The following is a 14,549-nucleotide window of genomic DNA, read 5'->3' as shown; positions in this document are numbered from 1 at the left end:
ACTGAATAATACACCAGTGCTACTGTGCTGACAGACAGACAGAAATATGAAAATGAATAATAGGATCTCAAATACTTACGTGGCTCCCATTACCACAGTGCCTGAGTCCCGGGCAAGCTTTAATGTATTTATCCTCCCAGCACCCCTGTGAGGTAGGGAAATGCTATTAAGCCCATTTTACAGATGGGGAAGTGAGATGCAGAGAGACCAAGTGACTTGCCCAAAGTCATACAGTAAGTCTGTGGCAGAGCAGGAAATTGAATCCAGGTCTCCCAAATACCAGGATAGAGCCCTAACCTCCAGACCAACTGTCCTCTCTAGTTCAATAAACCCCACAATTTTGGAACAGAAATCTAGACAGTGCAGAAGGCAGGGCTAAACTGCCATTACAATGCACAAGTGACAATGGAAAAGCTCCTGGATCACCTTTGAAGTGTAGGATTTTTTTCGTTTTGAGCCTGCTTTTTCATTCTTTCTTTTGCCTTTTCCATCCTCTTCTACCCGATCACCTTCCTCCTCGCTGCTCGCATCGGCCGTATTTCCTCCTTCTCCCTCAGTTTCTGACGAGCTCTGTTGCTGGATTGCCTTTGAAATAATAAATAATAATTATTATTATCAACTAAAACTCCTCCCAAATAATTAATTTTTGCCATGTCCCATATTGCACCAGGAGATCCTAAGAAGAGAGAGCTTGCACTTTAATCATTTTACTCAGGAATAAATTAGCCTGATCTTACAACTATCAAAATAGAGGGCTGGCAGGGGCAATTTCCTCAGTAGCCACTTGAAAACAGTTATCAGATGCATTTTCTGAGATGACAAGCTCAGAAAGGTTTACATTAGGGCTGTCAAGTGATTAAAAAAATTAATCGTGATTAATCGCACTGCTAAACATTAATAGAATACCGTTTATTTAAATATCTTTGGATGTTTTCTATATTTTCAAATGTATTGATTTCAATTACAATACATAATAAAAAGTCTAGAGCGCTCACTTTATATTTATTTTTGTTTACAAGTATTTGCACTGTAAAGAACCAAAAGAAATAATATTTGTCATGTACTGCAGTGCAATCTCTTTATCATGAAAGTTGAACTTACAAATGTAGAATTGTGCAAAAAAAAAAAACTGCATTCAAAAATAAAACAATGTAAAATTTTAGAGCCTGCAAGTCCACTCAGTCCTACTTCTTGTTCAGCCAATCGCTCAAACAAGGTTTACATTTACAGGAGATAATGATGCCCGCTTCTTGTTCACAATGTCACCAGAAAGTGAGAACAGGCGTTCTCATGGCACTGTTGCAGCCGGCGTCACAAGATATTTACATGCCAGATGTGGTAAAGATTCATATGTCCCTTCATGCTTCAACCACAATTCCAGGGGACATAGTCCATGCTGATGACTGATTCTGCTCGATAACAATCCAAAGCAGCGTGGACTGACGCATGTTCATTTTCCAGGTTTGTGCCGGGCAATGCAAACTCAGAGATCTTGGCTGCATGGGCAAGTGACCCAATCAGTAGAAAGGGTGGCAGCCCAAAAAACCAACATCTCCCTAGAGGGAAATTTCAGATCCGACCAGGATGTGGAGAACTCTCCCACGCTCCTTCTCCAGCAGTCCAGTGGCTCCCTAAACCCCACCCCTATCAACATTCATATCATCATCTCCATGGCTAAGAGGGACAGGAATACAGGATACCAGGCTCAGCTGCAGATGTTCCATACCTCGAAAAGTGCTCATTGGATAACAGCTGTCCTCCATCTTTTAGAGGTGGCTTATGCTCTTGAAGAACCATATAACATACTCTGGGTTTCTATAGCCCCTTGACTGTTCCTCTCTGGCTGACTGACTCTATTCCTAAAAGACAGTTACCTTTTCCGTAACTGGTGTTCTTCGAGATGTGTTGCTCATGTCTATTCCACAATAGGTGTGCGTGCTTGCCACGTGCACCGGTGTCGGAAGTTTTTCCCCTAGCAGTACCCATAGGGGAGCGCCCTTAGCAACCCCTGGACTGGCGCCTCCATGGCTGTGCACTCCCCCTACCCTCAGTTCCTTCTTGCCAGACAACTCCGACAGAGGGGAAGGAGGGCGGGATGTGAAATAGACATGAGCAACACATCTCGAAGAACACCAGTTACGGAAAAGGTAACTGTCTTTTCTTCCTTGAGTGATTGCTCATGTGTATTCCACAATAGGTGATTCCAAGCTATATCTGCTGGAGGTGGGAAGGAGTTCACAAACTCTTGGGACAGAGAACGGCCCTTCCGAACCCGGCGTCCTCCCTGGTTTGGGAGACGATCGCATAATACAAGGTGAAAGTGTGAACTGAAGACCATGTAGCAGCCTTACAAATGTCCTGGATAGGGACATGGGCCAAAAAGGAAGCCGAGGCCTGCGCCCTAGTTGACTGTGCCTTCACAATTGACGGCGGGAGGATTCCCGCCAGGTCATAACAGGTATAGATGCACGATGTGATCCAATTGGAGAGCCGCTGAGTGGAGATCGGCTGACCCTTCATGCGTTCGGCTAGGCGATGAATAGCTGCGAGGACTTTCTGAACGGTTTTGTCCACTCCAGGTAGAAAGCCAGAGCCCGTCGCACATCTAGTGTGTGGAGGTGGCACTCCTCACTGGACATATGGGGCTTGGGGCAGAGACCTGGCAGGAAAATGTCCTGACTCATGTGGTAGGCAGAGACCACCTTTGGGAGGAATGAAGGATGTGGGCAGAGCTGGACCTTATCCTTATGGAACACCGTGTACGGGGGCTCGGAGGTCAAGGCCCTGAGTTCCGAGACCCGCCTAGCCGACGTGATCGCCCAGGAAGGCTACCTTCCATGAGCAGTGCAACGAGGAGCACGTAGCTAGCGACTCAAACGGGGGGCCCGTGAGGTGGGCCAGCACCAGGTTCAGGTCCCACTGTGGGACTGGGAGCCTGACGTATGGGAAGAGACGATCCAATCCCTTAAGGAATCGGCCAGACATATCATGGGAGAATACCATGTGGCCCTGCACCAGCGGGTGGAAGGCCAATATGGCCGCCAGGTGCACCTTGACGAATGAGGGCTCCAGGCCCTGGGCTTTAAGGTGAAGGAGGTAGTCCAGAATGAGCTGGATTGGGGCAGCCACGGGGGAAATGCTCCGCTCATCTGCCCATCGGGAGAACCGAGACCAATTTGTGAAGTAGGCTCGGCGTGTGGAGGGTCACCTGCTTTCCAAGAGGATGTGCTGAACCTCTTCCGAGCACGTCCTTTCCTCCCGGCCTAACCATTGAGCAGCCACGCTGTGAGGTGGAGTGCCACTAGGATGGGGGGGAGGAGGTGGCCCTGGTCCTGGGAGAGCAGGTCTGGGCAGGATGGCAACGGCCACGGCGGGGCGACTGCTAGGCCCGTGCGGGTCCCGTACCAATGCTGCCTGGACCATGCCGGGACAATCAGTAGGACCCGGGCCCTGTCTGTTTTTATCTTTTCCAGGACCTTGCCTATCAGTGGGAATGGGGGGAAGGCATAGAGAAAACCAGCCTGACCAGGACAGGAAGAAGGCATCGGAGATAGCGCCCCGTCCCAGCCCCCCCGGAGCAGAACCAGGGACAGCGACGGTTCTGCCAGGTTGCAAACAGGTCCACCTGGGGAGTTCCCCACTCTTGGAAAAGTCTGTACACCACCTTTGGGTGAAGGGACCACTCGTGCTGAGAGGAGAAATCCCCGCTCAAGCGATCCACCTGCGAGTTCCGGGCGCCCAGTAGGTGGCAGGCCTGTAGGCAAATGTCCTGGGCTATACAGAGGTCCCACAACCTGAGGGCTTTGCAGCAGAGGGCAGAGGATCGGGCCCCGCCTTGCCTGTTGTTGCAAAACATCGAGGCCATGTTGTCTGTGAGAACCGTGACCACCCGGCCCTCCAGGTGCGAGCGGAAGGCCATGCACGCCAGCCGCACCGCCCTGAGCTCCTTGACATTTATGTAGAGGGCCAGGTCCTGTGCAGACCACAGACCTTGGGTCTGAACGTCCCCCACATGGGCTCCCCACCCCAGGTCTGATGCATCGGACACCAGTTCCATCGACACGGGCCTGCCTCTGAATGGGACCCCGTGGAGCATGTTCCCCGGGGAGGACCACCATCGTAGGGAGGCGATCACCGGTTCAGGCACAGTGAGGACTTTGTCCATCCTGTCTCTGGTCTGGGAGAACGCCGAGGCCAACCAGAGCTAGAGGGGCCTCATCCTGAGTCTGGTGTGGCGGACCACATATGTGCATGCCGACATGTGACCCAAGAGCTGGAGGCACGCTCTTGCTGTTTTCACTGGAAACCTTGTGACCGTGTTGATGAGCCCTTTCAGGGTCTCAAACCTGTCCTGTGGGAGGGAGGCTCTGGCCGATGTGGTGTCCAGGACTGCCCCGATAAACATTATGCGTTGTACCAGGACTAACGTGGACTTGGTGTCGTTTACCAACAGGCCCGAAGTGGCGCACGTGGACAGGAGCGCCACGTGATCCCACACCTGCGACCGGGAGCTGCCCTTGACCAGCCAGTCGTCCAGGCAGGGGAAGATCTGGACCCCATGGTGCCTGAGGTAGGCCGCTACCACTGACATACACTTTGTAAATACCCTGGGGGTAGTGGACAGGCCAAATGGCAACAGAGGGTCCTGTGGCACCTTTAAGACTAACAGATGTATTGGAGCATAAGCTTTCGTGGGTGAATGCCCACTTCGTCAGACGCATGGCCAAATGGGAGGACTGTAAATTGGTAGTGCTCCTGCCCAACTGTGAAATGGAGGAAGCGTCTGTGCCCCTTGAATATATGAATGTGGAAGTACACGTCCTGCAGATCGAGGGTGGCATACCAGTCCCTGGGATCCAGGGAGGGAATTATGGAGGCCAGGGACACCATGCGGAACTTGAGCTTCACCATGTACTGGTTCAGGCCTCGCAGGTCCAGGATGGGCCTGAGCCCCTCTTTGGCCTTTGGGATAAGGTAATAGCGGGAGTAGTAGCCCTTGCGTTTGAACTCCACTGGCACCACTTCCACCGCTCCTAGGCCAAGAAGCCGCCCCACATCCTGCTCAAGCAGAGCCTTGTGAGAGGGGTCCCCCAGGAGGGACAGGGGCGGAGGGTGGTTGGGCAGGGTGGAGGTAAACTGGAGAGTGTAACCCCAGGAGATGGTGTTGAAGACCCATTGGTCTGAGGTCAGCTGCGACCACTCTGGGAGGAAAGCACAGAACCGGTTGGAGAAGGGAAGGTTTATTGTGGGTGGGTCCCTGATGAGACCTGGCAGGGCGCCCCTGGGCGTCCTGTCAAAACCACCGTTTTCCCTGCCTGTTTGCCCTTGGAGGACCCAGGCTGGGGGGTGGCTGAGACTGCCTCTGCAGGCATTTCTTATAGTCCTGCAACTTTTTATAAGTGGGCTCGTATTTAGAGTGGATGGCCTGGGTGGGAGCCTGCTGAGGCTTAAACTTAGGTTTAGCCACAGCTGGAACATAGAGGCCCAGAGTCTGAAGCGTCGTGCGGGAGTCTTTCAGGCCATGCAGTTTTATGTCTGTTTGGTCCGCAAACAGAGCTTTGCCGTCAAACGGTAATCGCCTCATCAGGGGAGGGTGAGGAGGCCGGCACCGTACTTTGCGTGTCCACTGGCACCGGAGGATCCACCACTTGGTCGGTCTCTGGGCACAGTGCCGAGGATGTACGTCCCCCCGACTCCTTCCTTGGAGGTCAGGAGAGGGAGGCCGACGGCCCTTCTGAGGCTCCAGCCACTGAGCGAACCCCCACCGGGGGCTGTGTTGGGGGCCATGCTGCCCAATGGTACCATTGTGCCGGCCATGGGGCCCAGTGCCACTGCACCTGCTGTGGCACCGGGGGAGCGGGCTGTTTGGCCTGGCTGGCCTGACCCATCGATGGATGGCTACGAAGGCAGGCTGGGCTGACGTACGACCTGCCACTGTCCCTGGACCAGAAGGAGCAGTGGCACCGGGAGCGGTGCCGACCCCGAGACTGCGACCTCGACGTGGAGGACTGGTACTGTCGGTAACAGCTGCTCGGCGATCAGCTCCGATGGGTGGATCCATGACAGCGACTCGACGCGATCGACACCCGGGGCTGCAGGAGCGGTGCCGTGGCAGGGTCCTGGAGCAGGACAATGAATGGGAACAGCGTCGACATTCGTGTCGCAACTGGCTGCGATAGCCCCTCCAAGACGAGGACCTTTGGCGTTGTCTGCCTCAGTCTCGTCGGTGTTCGCTCCTCGAGGTGGAGCGATGCCTGGCGTCTCGGTCAGATGGAACACGCCGGTGACCCACGTGGACTACGCACGGAATGGTCGCTGAGTGGCAAACGGTGTCGGGAACGTTCCCTCGACTGAGACCAGTACCGAGTCAAGGGCGACTGCGGAGATCCCAGCAGCGGCTTGCCTCTGGAGTGTGGGGCCAATATTGGCAGTGCTCCTGGTACTGGCATGGACATGATGTCCCAGGCCGCCTGCAGGGCCTCCGGCGTGGAGAGCATCCGGACATCTGGGGAAGCCTGCTCTGACTGGGCCGGGCTACTCTGCTCGACTTGAGTCAGAGGCCTAGAGGCCGATGGGGATCGAGGACTGCCCAGCACAGGTCTAGTCTCTGCCCCAGATTTACTACGGTGCCATGGCAGCGTAGGCCTCGTCTTAGCCTTCTTGGCGTGCCCCGTGAACGGGGAGCGGTGCCAACCAGTAGATGGTGCCCGGGGGTCACCACGCACTGACATTGCGGTGCCCAGTGCCGACTTGGAGCGGCGCACTGAAGTCGGTGTCAACACCGACTCCAAGAGGATAACCCGGGGCCTAATGTCTCTCTCTCTCTTGGTCCGAGGCTTAAACGACTTGCAAATCTTGCAGCGATCGCTGAGATGAGTTTCACCCAAACAGCTTAAACAGTCCGCGTGCGGATCACTCACTGGCATCGGGCACCTACAAGTGTCGCACGACTTTAAACCCGGGGTGCGGGGCATGCCCCGGCCCGGGCACACAACTAACTACAGGTCACATATGCTGAACAAACAAGAGTTCTGGGGACAAGCTACAGCAAAGCTGGAGCAGAGCAGTTCCAAAGCACCTTCCCTGGTGGCAAGAAGGAACTGAGGATGGGGGGAGCGCGCAGCGCCCCTTATACCGCGCCATGGAGACGCCACTCCAGCGGTCATGAGGGGCGCTTCCCTACGGGTACTGCTAGGGGAAAAACTTCCGACACCGATGCACGTGGCGAGCACGCACACCTATTGTGGAATACACATGAGCAATCACTCGAAGAAGAACATATGATAGGGACAACTGTTAAATGCAGTCACCGCTCCTATCAAAACCTCCTGCTCTGCCTTCTCCCCTCCCCCAACTTCTATAATGCTGTTAATCATTGTCAATGCAAAAATCCTCAGCCCATTGTCAAGTTAGAGGGCAGCACAGTGCTATAAAAATAAACAACAACAGGAACTGGGCACCAAATATTCATGTTTACATAGAATTCAATAAACACATTCTATTTTTTAATTCACCTATACCTGCTGCAGAATTTTCCAGACTACTGCACAGACCGAGGGGCTGTGCTGTATAATTAAGATTCCATTTGCCACAGATAGGGTGACCAGATTAGTAGTATAAAATATCGGGACGGGGGTGGAGCAAAAAAAAAGGGGGGGGTCGGAGCAAAAAAAAGGGGAGGGGCGGAGCAAAAAAAAAAAAAAAGACTTTTAAAGGGGCCGGGGGCATTAGCAGGCCCCGCGCACTGCCCTTCCCGCGGAGCCTCCCGCCCCCTGTCCCGCCACGGGCATATGCGGGGCGCAGTGGGTCCAGGCGGGGGCTGCGTGGCGTGGTGGGTCCTGGCGGGGATAGCACGGAGCGGGCAGGAGTCGGGTGGGCAGGAGGGGCGAATCCCCGCTGCTGCCAGGGAGCCCCACGCCTCTCCCTCCCGCTCGCGGCTGCGGCTCCTTCTCGGCGAGACGCGCTTCCCGCTGCCCCGGGCACATGCGGCGCCTGTCCCCCGCGCCTAGTCTCCCTCCCGCCTGGAAGGAGCAGCTGGACGCACGCCGCATGTGCGTGGGGCAGGCCGGGGGGCACGTCCCGCCGGGAAGAAGCCGCAGCCGTCAGCGGGAGGGAGAGGCGCGGGGCTCTCCAGCAGCAGCAGGGATTCGGCCCACGCCCCCGCGCCACTCACCCAGCCCCTGGCCGCTCCGCGCTGCCCCCGACCGGACCCACCGCGCTGCCCTGTGGGCTGCAGCAGCCTCCAGGCTGTGCTCCCGGCCCTGGGTGCAGCAGCCCGGGCAGAAGCTCTCTGGCGCGGCGGGGGGGTTCACAGCTGAGCCCCCCGTCTCCCTCCCTTGCCAGCTCCCCTTTGCCGGCCCGGTGCCTGGGTGCTGGAGCTGACTCACCAGCTCCAGGATCCAGGCACCACCACAACCCCCTCCCTCCAGGCTTGCGCCGCCATGCTGCAAGCCTGGGAGGCAGGAGGAATGCTGCGTGGTTGCGCAAGAGGTGGGGCCAGGGCGGGGATTTGGGGAGGGAGCCAATGGGGGAATGAGAGGGCGGAACAGGGCAGGGGGGGTGGGGTGCGAGCGTCAGAGCGGAGGGCAAAATTTCTTTTTTGTCCACTGTCCCGACCAAACATCGGGACGCGGGACAAAGCAGCAAATATCGGGACAGTCCCGATAAAATCGGGACGTCTGGTCACCCTAGCCACAGAGTATGGGATCATGCTTATCTTTATGTTATGCAGTTACATTTCCATCACCAGCTCAGAAACCCTTCAATACTATCCAAACCACGGCCTTCTAGCACCAGCTACCCAGTTGTTACACGGATAAGACACCCTCAAAAGGAATATAAGTAAGATAAGGAGGAATGGAAGGGAAGCTGTCATTTACCTGGTATCCAGTAAACTTGACTCCAGGGTTGTTTTCTATTTCCCACAGTCCTTCGTTAAATCCTTTTCGTTTGTTCGACTTCCCAAATTTATCTTTATATTCTTTATATGGGAAGAGGTCTTTGGGACCCAGGAATGCACTGCATTTTAACAAAATTGACATTCAAAAAATATTGTTAGGATTTTTTCCCTGCAAGTTAAACACATATTGCAGATGTGTTGCCTATTCTTTTGTTCAAGGCATTAAATTGTTACACTCTGGCTGATTTTGAGTTAGTGCTGTGAATCTGAATTTACAGATTTTATAGTCTTGATTCAGGACCTCAACTTTTGATGTTTTGAAATCATGCTGTGCATCTCTAAAAACAATTATTACTTAGTCTCATGTATTATATTAATTACTGCTGAGAATTCTGCGAATTGGGAACAGACTAAAAATAATATTGTATAAAAAATTTAAGTGCATGGAGAAATGCTAGAACCCATGAGCCAAAACCTACCCCTTTGTTATGTGGTCATAATGGCTGTAGTATTTATTATTATTACCTTAGGAGCTCCATTGTGCTAGGCGGTGTACAAACCCAGAACAAAAAGATGGTTCCTACCCACAAACGCTTACAACTAAGTATAACAAGAGACAACAGATAGGGGATACAAGAAAACAATGGGACGATATTGGTCGGCATTACTAGCAGTGCCATCAACCCACCAGGTGCCTAACTGTTGCCAAGTTATTTTGTAGGCATCGCAGCTAAGAGACTTAGCACTACCCCCTTTCATAAAGCAGCTCTGCCGCAGGTCAACCAGTCCCAAAAATGGACATAACGATGCAGGGAGGAAGAAATAAAATTAGCAAGAATTTACCTACAAAAACCATGGCTATAATTTGATTAGAAAATCCTACTCACATTCTAGGCGATTCCTGACATAAACAAATTTTGGAAAATAAACCAATAATTTCATACATAAAACCTAAAACAACCATCATTTCTTCTTCGCTGACTATTTCTCGAAGACTGGTATTTTTACACTTCCATGGCCAATCATAATTTGTATTAAGCATGATGGGGCAGAAGCTATGAGCTTCACCATTAGAGAAGCTTCACCATTAGAGAAGCTTCTGCCCCATCAAAATAAGCTCATAGCTATGTAACCACTTTATCTTTTACTGTAACCCTTTTCCTACCTCCTACGCACTTTTATGACGCCCATCACTGTAGAGTCTCAGAGCTTCACAATCTTTCATGTGTTTATCCCCACAACACCCCTGTGAGGTAAGGCAGTGCTAATATCCCCACTTCACAGCTGGGGAATGGAGGCAGAGAGAGACTAAAAGACTTGCCTAAGGTGGCAGAGGGGGTCTGTGACAGAGAAAGGACTTAAACAAAGATCTTCATCATCCCATGCTAGCACCTTGACTGTTGGACCATCCTTCTTCCGACTTGTGCAGCTTCAGTTGAATTCAGCCTTGATCCTTTTAGCACTTATATATGTGAGTAACTTTATTGACAAGTGGTCCCATTCCCTCAGGGGCCTGAGAGCATGGAGACAGCTGCTGTACCGAGGCCTTAAACTGTAAGCTCTTTGGGGCAAGGACTTGCTCTTACTATGTGTCTGTAGATCATCTAGCACAGAGGTGGGCAAACGACAACCCGCGGGCCACCTCCGGCCTGTGGGACCATCTTGCCTGGCCCTTGAGCTCCCGGCCGGGGAGGCTAGCCCCCGGCCCCTCCCCTGCTGTCCCCTCACCCTCGCAGCCACACCGCTGTGTGGGCAGCACTCTGGGCGGCGTGGCTGCGTGCTCCTGCAGAGCAGAGCGTCTGGCTCCGGCCGAGCGGCGCAGCTGCCAGACATGCTGCTTTGAGCGGCATGATAAGGGGGCTGGGGGGGGTGGATAAGGGGCAGGAAGTTCCGGGGGGCAGTCAGGGGACAGGAAGTGGGGGGGTTGGATAGGCGTGGGAGTCCCAGGGGGCCTGTCAGGGGACGGGGGTGTGGATAGGGGTAGGGGCAGTCAGGGGACAGGGAGAAGGGGGGGGTTGGATAGGGTGTGGTGTCCTGGGGGGGGCAGTTAGGGTTGGGAGGTCCCGGGAGGGTGTGGTCAGGGGACAAGGAGCAGGGAGGGTTGGATGGGTCGGGGGTTCTGAGGGGGGCAGTCAGGGGACTGGAAGTAGGAGGGGGTGGGGGCCAGGCTGTCTGGGGAGGCACAGCCTTCCCTACCCGGCCCTCCATACAGTTTTGCAACCCCGATGTGGCCCTCAGGCCAAAAAGTTTCCCCACCACTGATCTAGCACAATGGCACCTGGATCTGATGTGGTCTCTGAGAAATCCACACTTATACAATACTACTACTACTGTGGAGAATGTACATTTACTTAAAAGCTAACGAGTGATCTCCCAACATACAGATGATAAAAGTGACATCAGAGCAAAGAACTCCAAGAAGTTAACTTTCCTTTATCTCTAAGAAAGTATTCCCTAATTTTGCTGCTACTGAGAGATGGCCCTTCATATGGCCAAGGGCTCACACCAAAGCTATATGGAAAACAATTACAGGGCATCATGTGAAACTCACCCTGACACATTTGAATTTATCTCATCCATAATACATGGAAATTTTAGTTCAGTTTTTACACACAAGGTAAAAAATAAAAATCATCCCAACCTGGGTTTGAGATCTTTGCAGCGTCCTTCGTGGAGGAGGATAGTTTTCACTGCTCTGCCGTAACAGAGATAACGAGACGCACTCTGCAGTTTATTATTAGTTATTCTTTATAAAATATGGAGATAACTGCAGAATGCGTTTCTGTTCCTGAGGTAAATATCAGATCACAGGCTAATAATAACTCTGAGGCAAATGAGGTCATTAGCCCAAAATTAAGCCACTACAGAGTTAACAGTAAGCAATGTCTAATTAATATTATTCTTATTCTAAGATGTGGTAATTAACTATTTAGTGACTCTTTACTCCCACCCATTTCCCCCCTCCATGGCACGACCCAGCTCAGTTCTTCCACCATCCCTTCTGTTCCACCTTCCTCCACCCCGTGACACAGAAGAATATTTATTTTAAGCACTAAGTGGAAATAGAGTGAGACTCCTGATTCAGCTTAGCTCTTTTTCCATTTGCCCACCACCAATCTTCTCGCCCTGTCCTGTTCTATGTTTATGCAGAAATACAAGCTTACAAGGCCAGATTATTAAAAGTATTTAGGTACCTCATAGGATTTTCAAATGCATCTAGATGTCTAAGGTCCCACTAATTTCAATGGGTTTTAGGTGCTGACGGGCTTTTGAAAATCCCACCAGGTGCCTAAATACCTTTGAAAATCTGGCCCATAGTCAAGAGAAAATCCTTGCTCTTTTACTGACTTTGAGTCAGTTACTCCCCCCAAATTAATATTAACTTGAGCTAAAAATTAGAGCCACTCAAATTTCAATTAAGAAAAAACACTTTCTAAACCCCTCTTTATTGCTGAAGGGACAAATTCTGACCCCAGTGAAGTCAATGGGAGTTTTGGTACCAGCTTCAATGGGATCGGACTGAGCCCAAAAAGGTGTTTGAATATAATACATTCATCTTGATTAGCTCAAGTATAATGTACTTTTATCATAGATCATGTCAAAATGTGTACATACAAGAAACATGGGCCCTGATTCCCATTGACATGCAGGCCCCGATGCACCACCCTGGCCCTGTAGGGTGGCATTCACAATCACACCCACGTTAAGGCTCCTTTACCCTACTAGAGCCAGTTTCAGGCCCATAGTATCTACTTCTAGTCTTACACTGGTTTCAATCAAGATTTACTCCATTAATGTCAATGGAGAGACAGGAATAAGAACAGTTTGAGTGAAAGGAGATTCAGGCCCACACATTTCAAAAGAAACCACCATGTTCATTCACTTACGTTTCATGAGTCCCAAAAAAGAAGATAGGGTACTTATTTGCTGGAGGCTTCACAGCTCCCTCAGGGAGTTCATCAATCTGTGGGATAGAAAGGGACACAGGACTGTTACCATGTTCCAGCCAATCTCAGAAGCCAGACAAACCACAAAGGTGTGATTGGAGATTTCATGACTTCTTGGAGGTCCCATTCTATGCTTGAGGCTTGTTTATTTTAATTAGTTTATATTTTATAACAAGTGTATGTGTCTGCGAAGCACCTCAATGGCAAACCTGAAGAGTCAATTCCTCCATTTAGCCACAGAACAGGTACGTTAGGGGAAGCCATATGGTAACCTTCTATCACCCTGCTCTACCAATGTATCTACCTATGGTACTTATCTTGTCCCCATAACCACAGTATCTGAGGGCCTCTCAATCGTTAATGTATTTATCCCCACAACACCCATGTGAGCTAGGGAAGCACCATTATCCCCATTTTACAGATGAGGACCAGACAGACTAACTGACTTGCCTGAGGTCACACAGGAAATCTATGGCAGTGGAGGGACTAGCACATAGGTCTCCTGAGTTCTAAGCTAGCACCCTAACCACCGGACCAGCCTTCCTCTCAACCCTCTTCCAGAGAAGCCATATCTCCTGTTCACCTGCACTGGGAATGATAACTTCATCTCCATGTCCATTTGGCCCCTGGTCTCTGCTGAGGCTACCAACAAGGCTACCAAGGAATGCTCCTTGTGCTGGAGAGGGGGTCTTGTGAGGTGTGTGCTTATCTCCCAAGAACTGGACAGAGACCACCAAGCTCATGTCACACAGGTCACCAAGCAGACAGATGGCAACAACTTTCAATACAGAACTAGGGCCAGATCCTCAGCTGATGTAAATCAGAGGTGCTCCACTGACTTCAGCCCAGTGGTGCCACATTACATCAGCTGATGATCTGGCTTCTGAGCCAGCAAGGAACCTGATTATCTAAGACATTTCATGAAAACTTTTCAAAATTGCATCTACGCTAATGTAAATGTTAGGGATCTTATCTAAACTCATATAAAGGAAGAGCAAAGAGTGACTGAAGGTTCAGACTAGTAGCAAGTCCTTAGCTGAACTCAGTATGGCCACAGGCAAGAACTTCACGGCTATTCTGTGCATTCTTCAGTACCAGAAACAGATGGAGGGAAGGTTGGACCTGAGCCCGTTTTCAATGAAATTCATAACATGTTTTAAATGAGTGCCCACCAATCAGATTATTTCCTGGTTAGTTCCTATTTTAAATACAGGTATCCGACTGTAACTGCAGGAAAAAGAATGTGGAGGGAAACATTCAGACCCTGCCACTCACTCACAAATGCAGACTGGTAGCAAGTCAGGGTTTCCATGGTTTTCAGACTGCAACAAATGTTATGCTACTTAAAGCTAGAAGTGTCTAAACTTCATAGTAACAAGGTCTATGATGATAGTTTACCAGGAGCCTGGGGGATGCACCCAATTTGCAGGAATGGGTCTAGGGTGACCAGATGTCCCGATTTTATAGAGACAGTCCTAATTTTTGGGTCTTTTTCTTATATAGGCTCCTGTTACCCCCCCACCCCCATCCCGATTGTTCAGACTTGCTGTCTGGTCACCCTAAATGGGTCATACTGCATCTTCAGTATGACCAGGAGAGAAACTAGGTCCAGAATGCGACAGACAACGCGGCTAAAGGGATCACTGAACATGGGATCACAGTGGCAGTCTCTGCGGGCTACACCTCCATATTAAATTTGAAGT

At 51.2% G+C, this 14,549-nt stretch overlaps 1 protein-coding gene across 1 annotated transcript in view; it reads right to left on the bottom strand.

Moving 5' to 3' along the window:
* Positions 1 to 14,549, bottom strand: part of HDGFL3 (HDGF like 3) — a 59,085-nt gene that overhangs the window by 10,561 nt on the left and 33,975 nt on the right. Inside the window, exons 2-4 of the mRNA XM_054041642.1 lie at positions 12,787 to 12,863; positions 8,880 to 9,018; positions 427 to 585 (exon numbers count right to left, since the gene is read on the bottom strand). Coding sequence (XP_053897617.1) covers positions 427 to 585; positions 8,880 to 9,018; positions 12,787 to 12,863 — 375 coding nt within the window. The remainder of the gene's footprint in view (positions 1 to 426; positions 586 to 8,879; positions 9,019 to 12,786; positions 12,864 to 14,549) is intronic.

Source organism: Malaclemys terrapin, chromosome 10, assembly GCF_027887155.1.
Source record: "Malaclemys terrapin pileata isolate rMalTer1 chromosome 10, rMalTer1.hap1, whole genome shotgun sequence".
Lineage (NCBI taxonomy): Eukaryota > Metazoa > Chordata > Testudines > Emydidae > Malaclemys > Malaclemys terrapin.
This window is presented reverse-complemented; position numbering and strand designations above follow the sequence as displayed.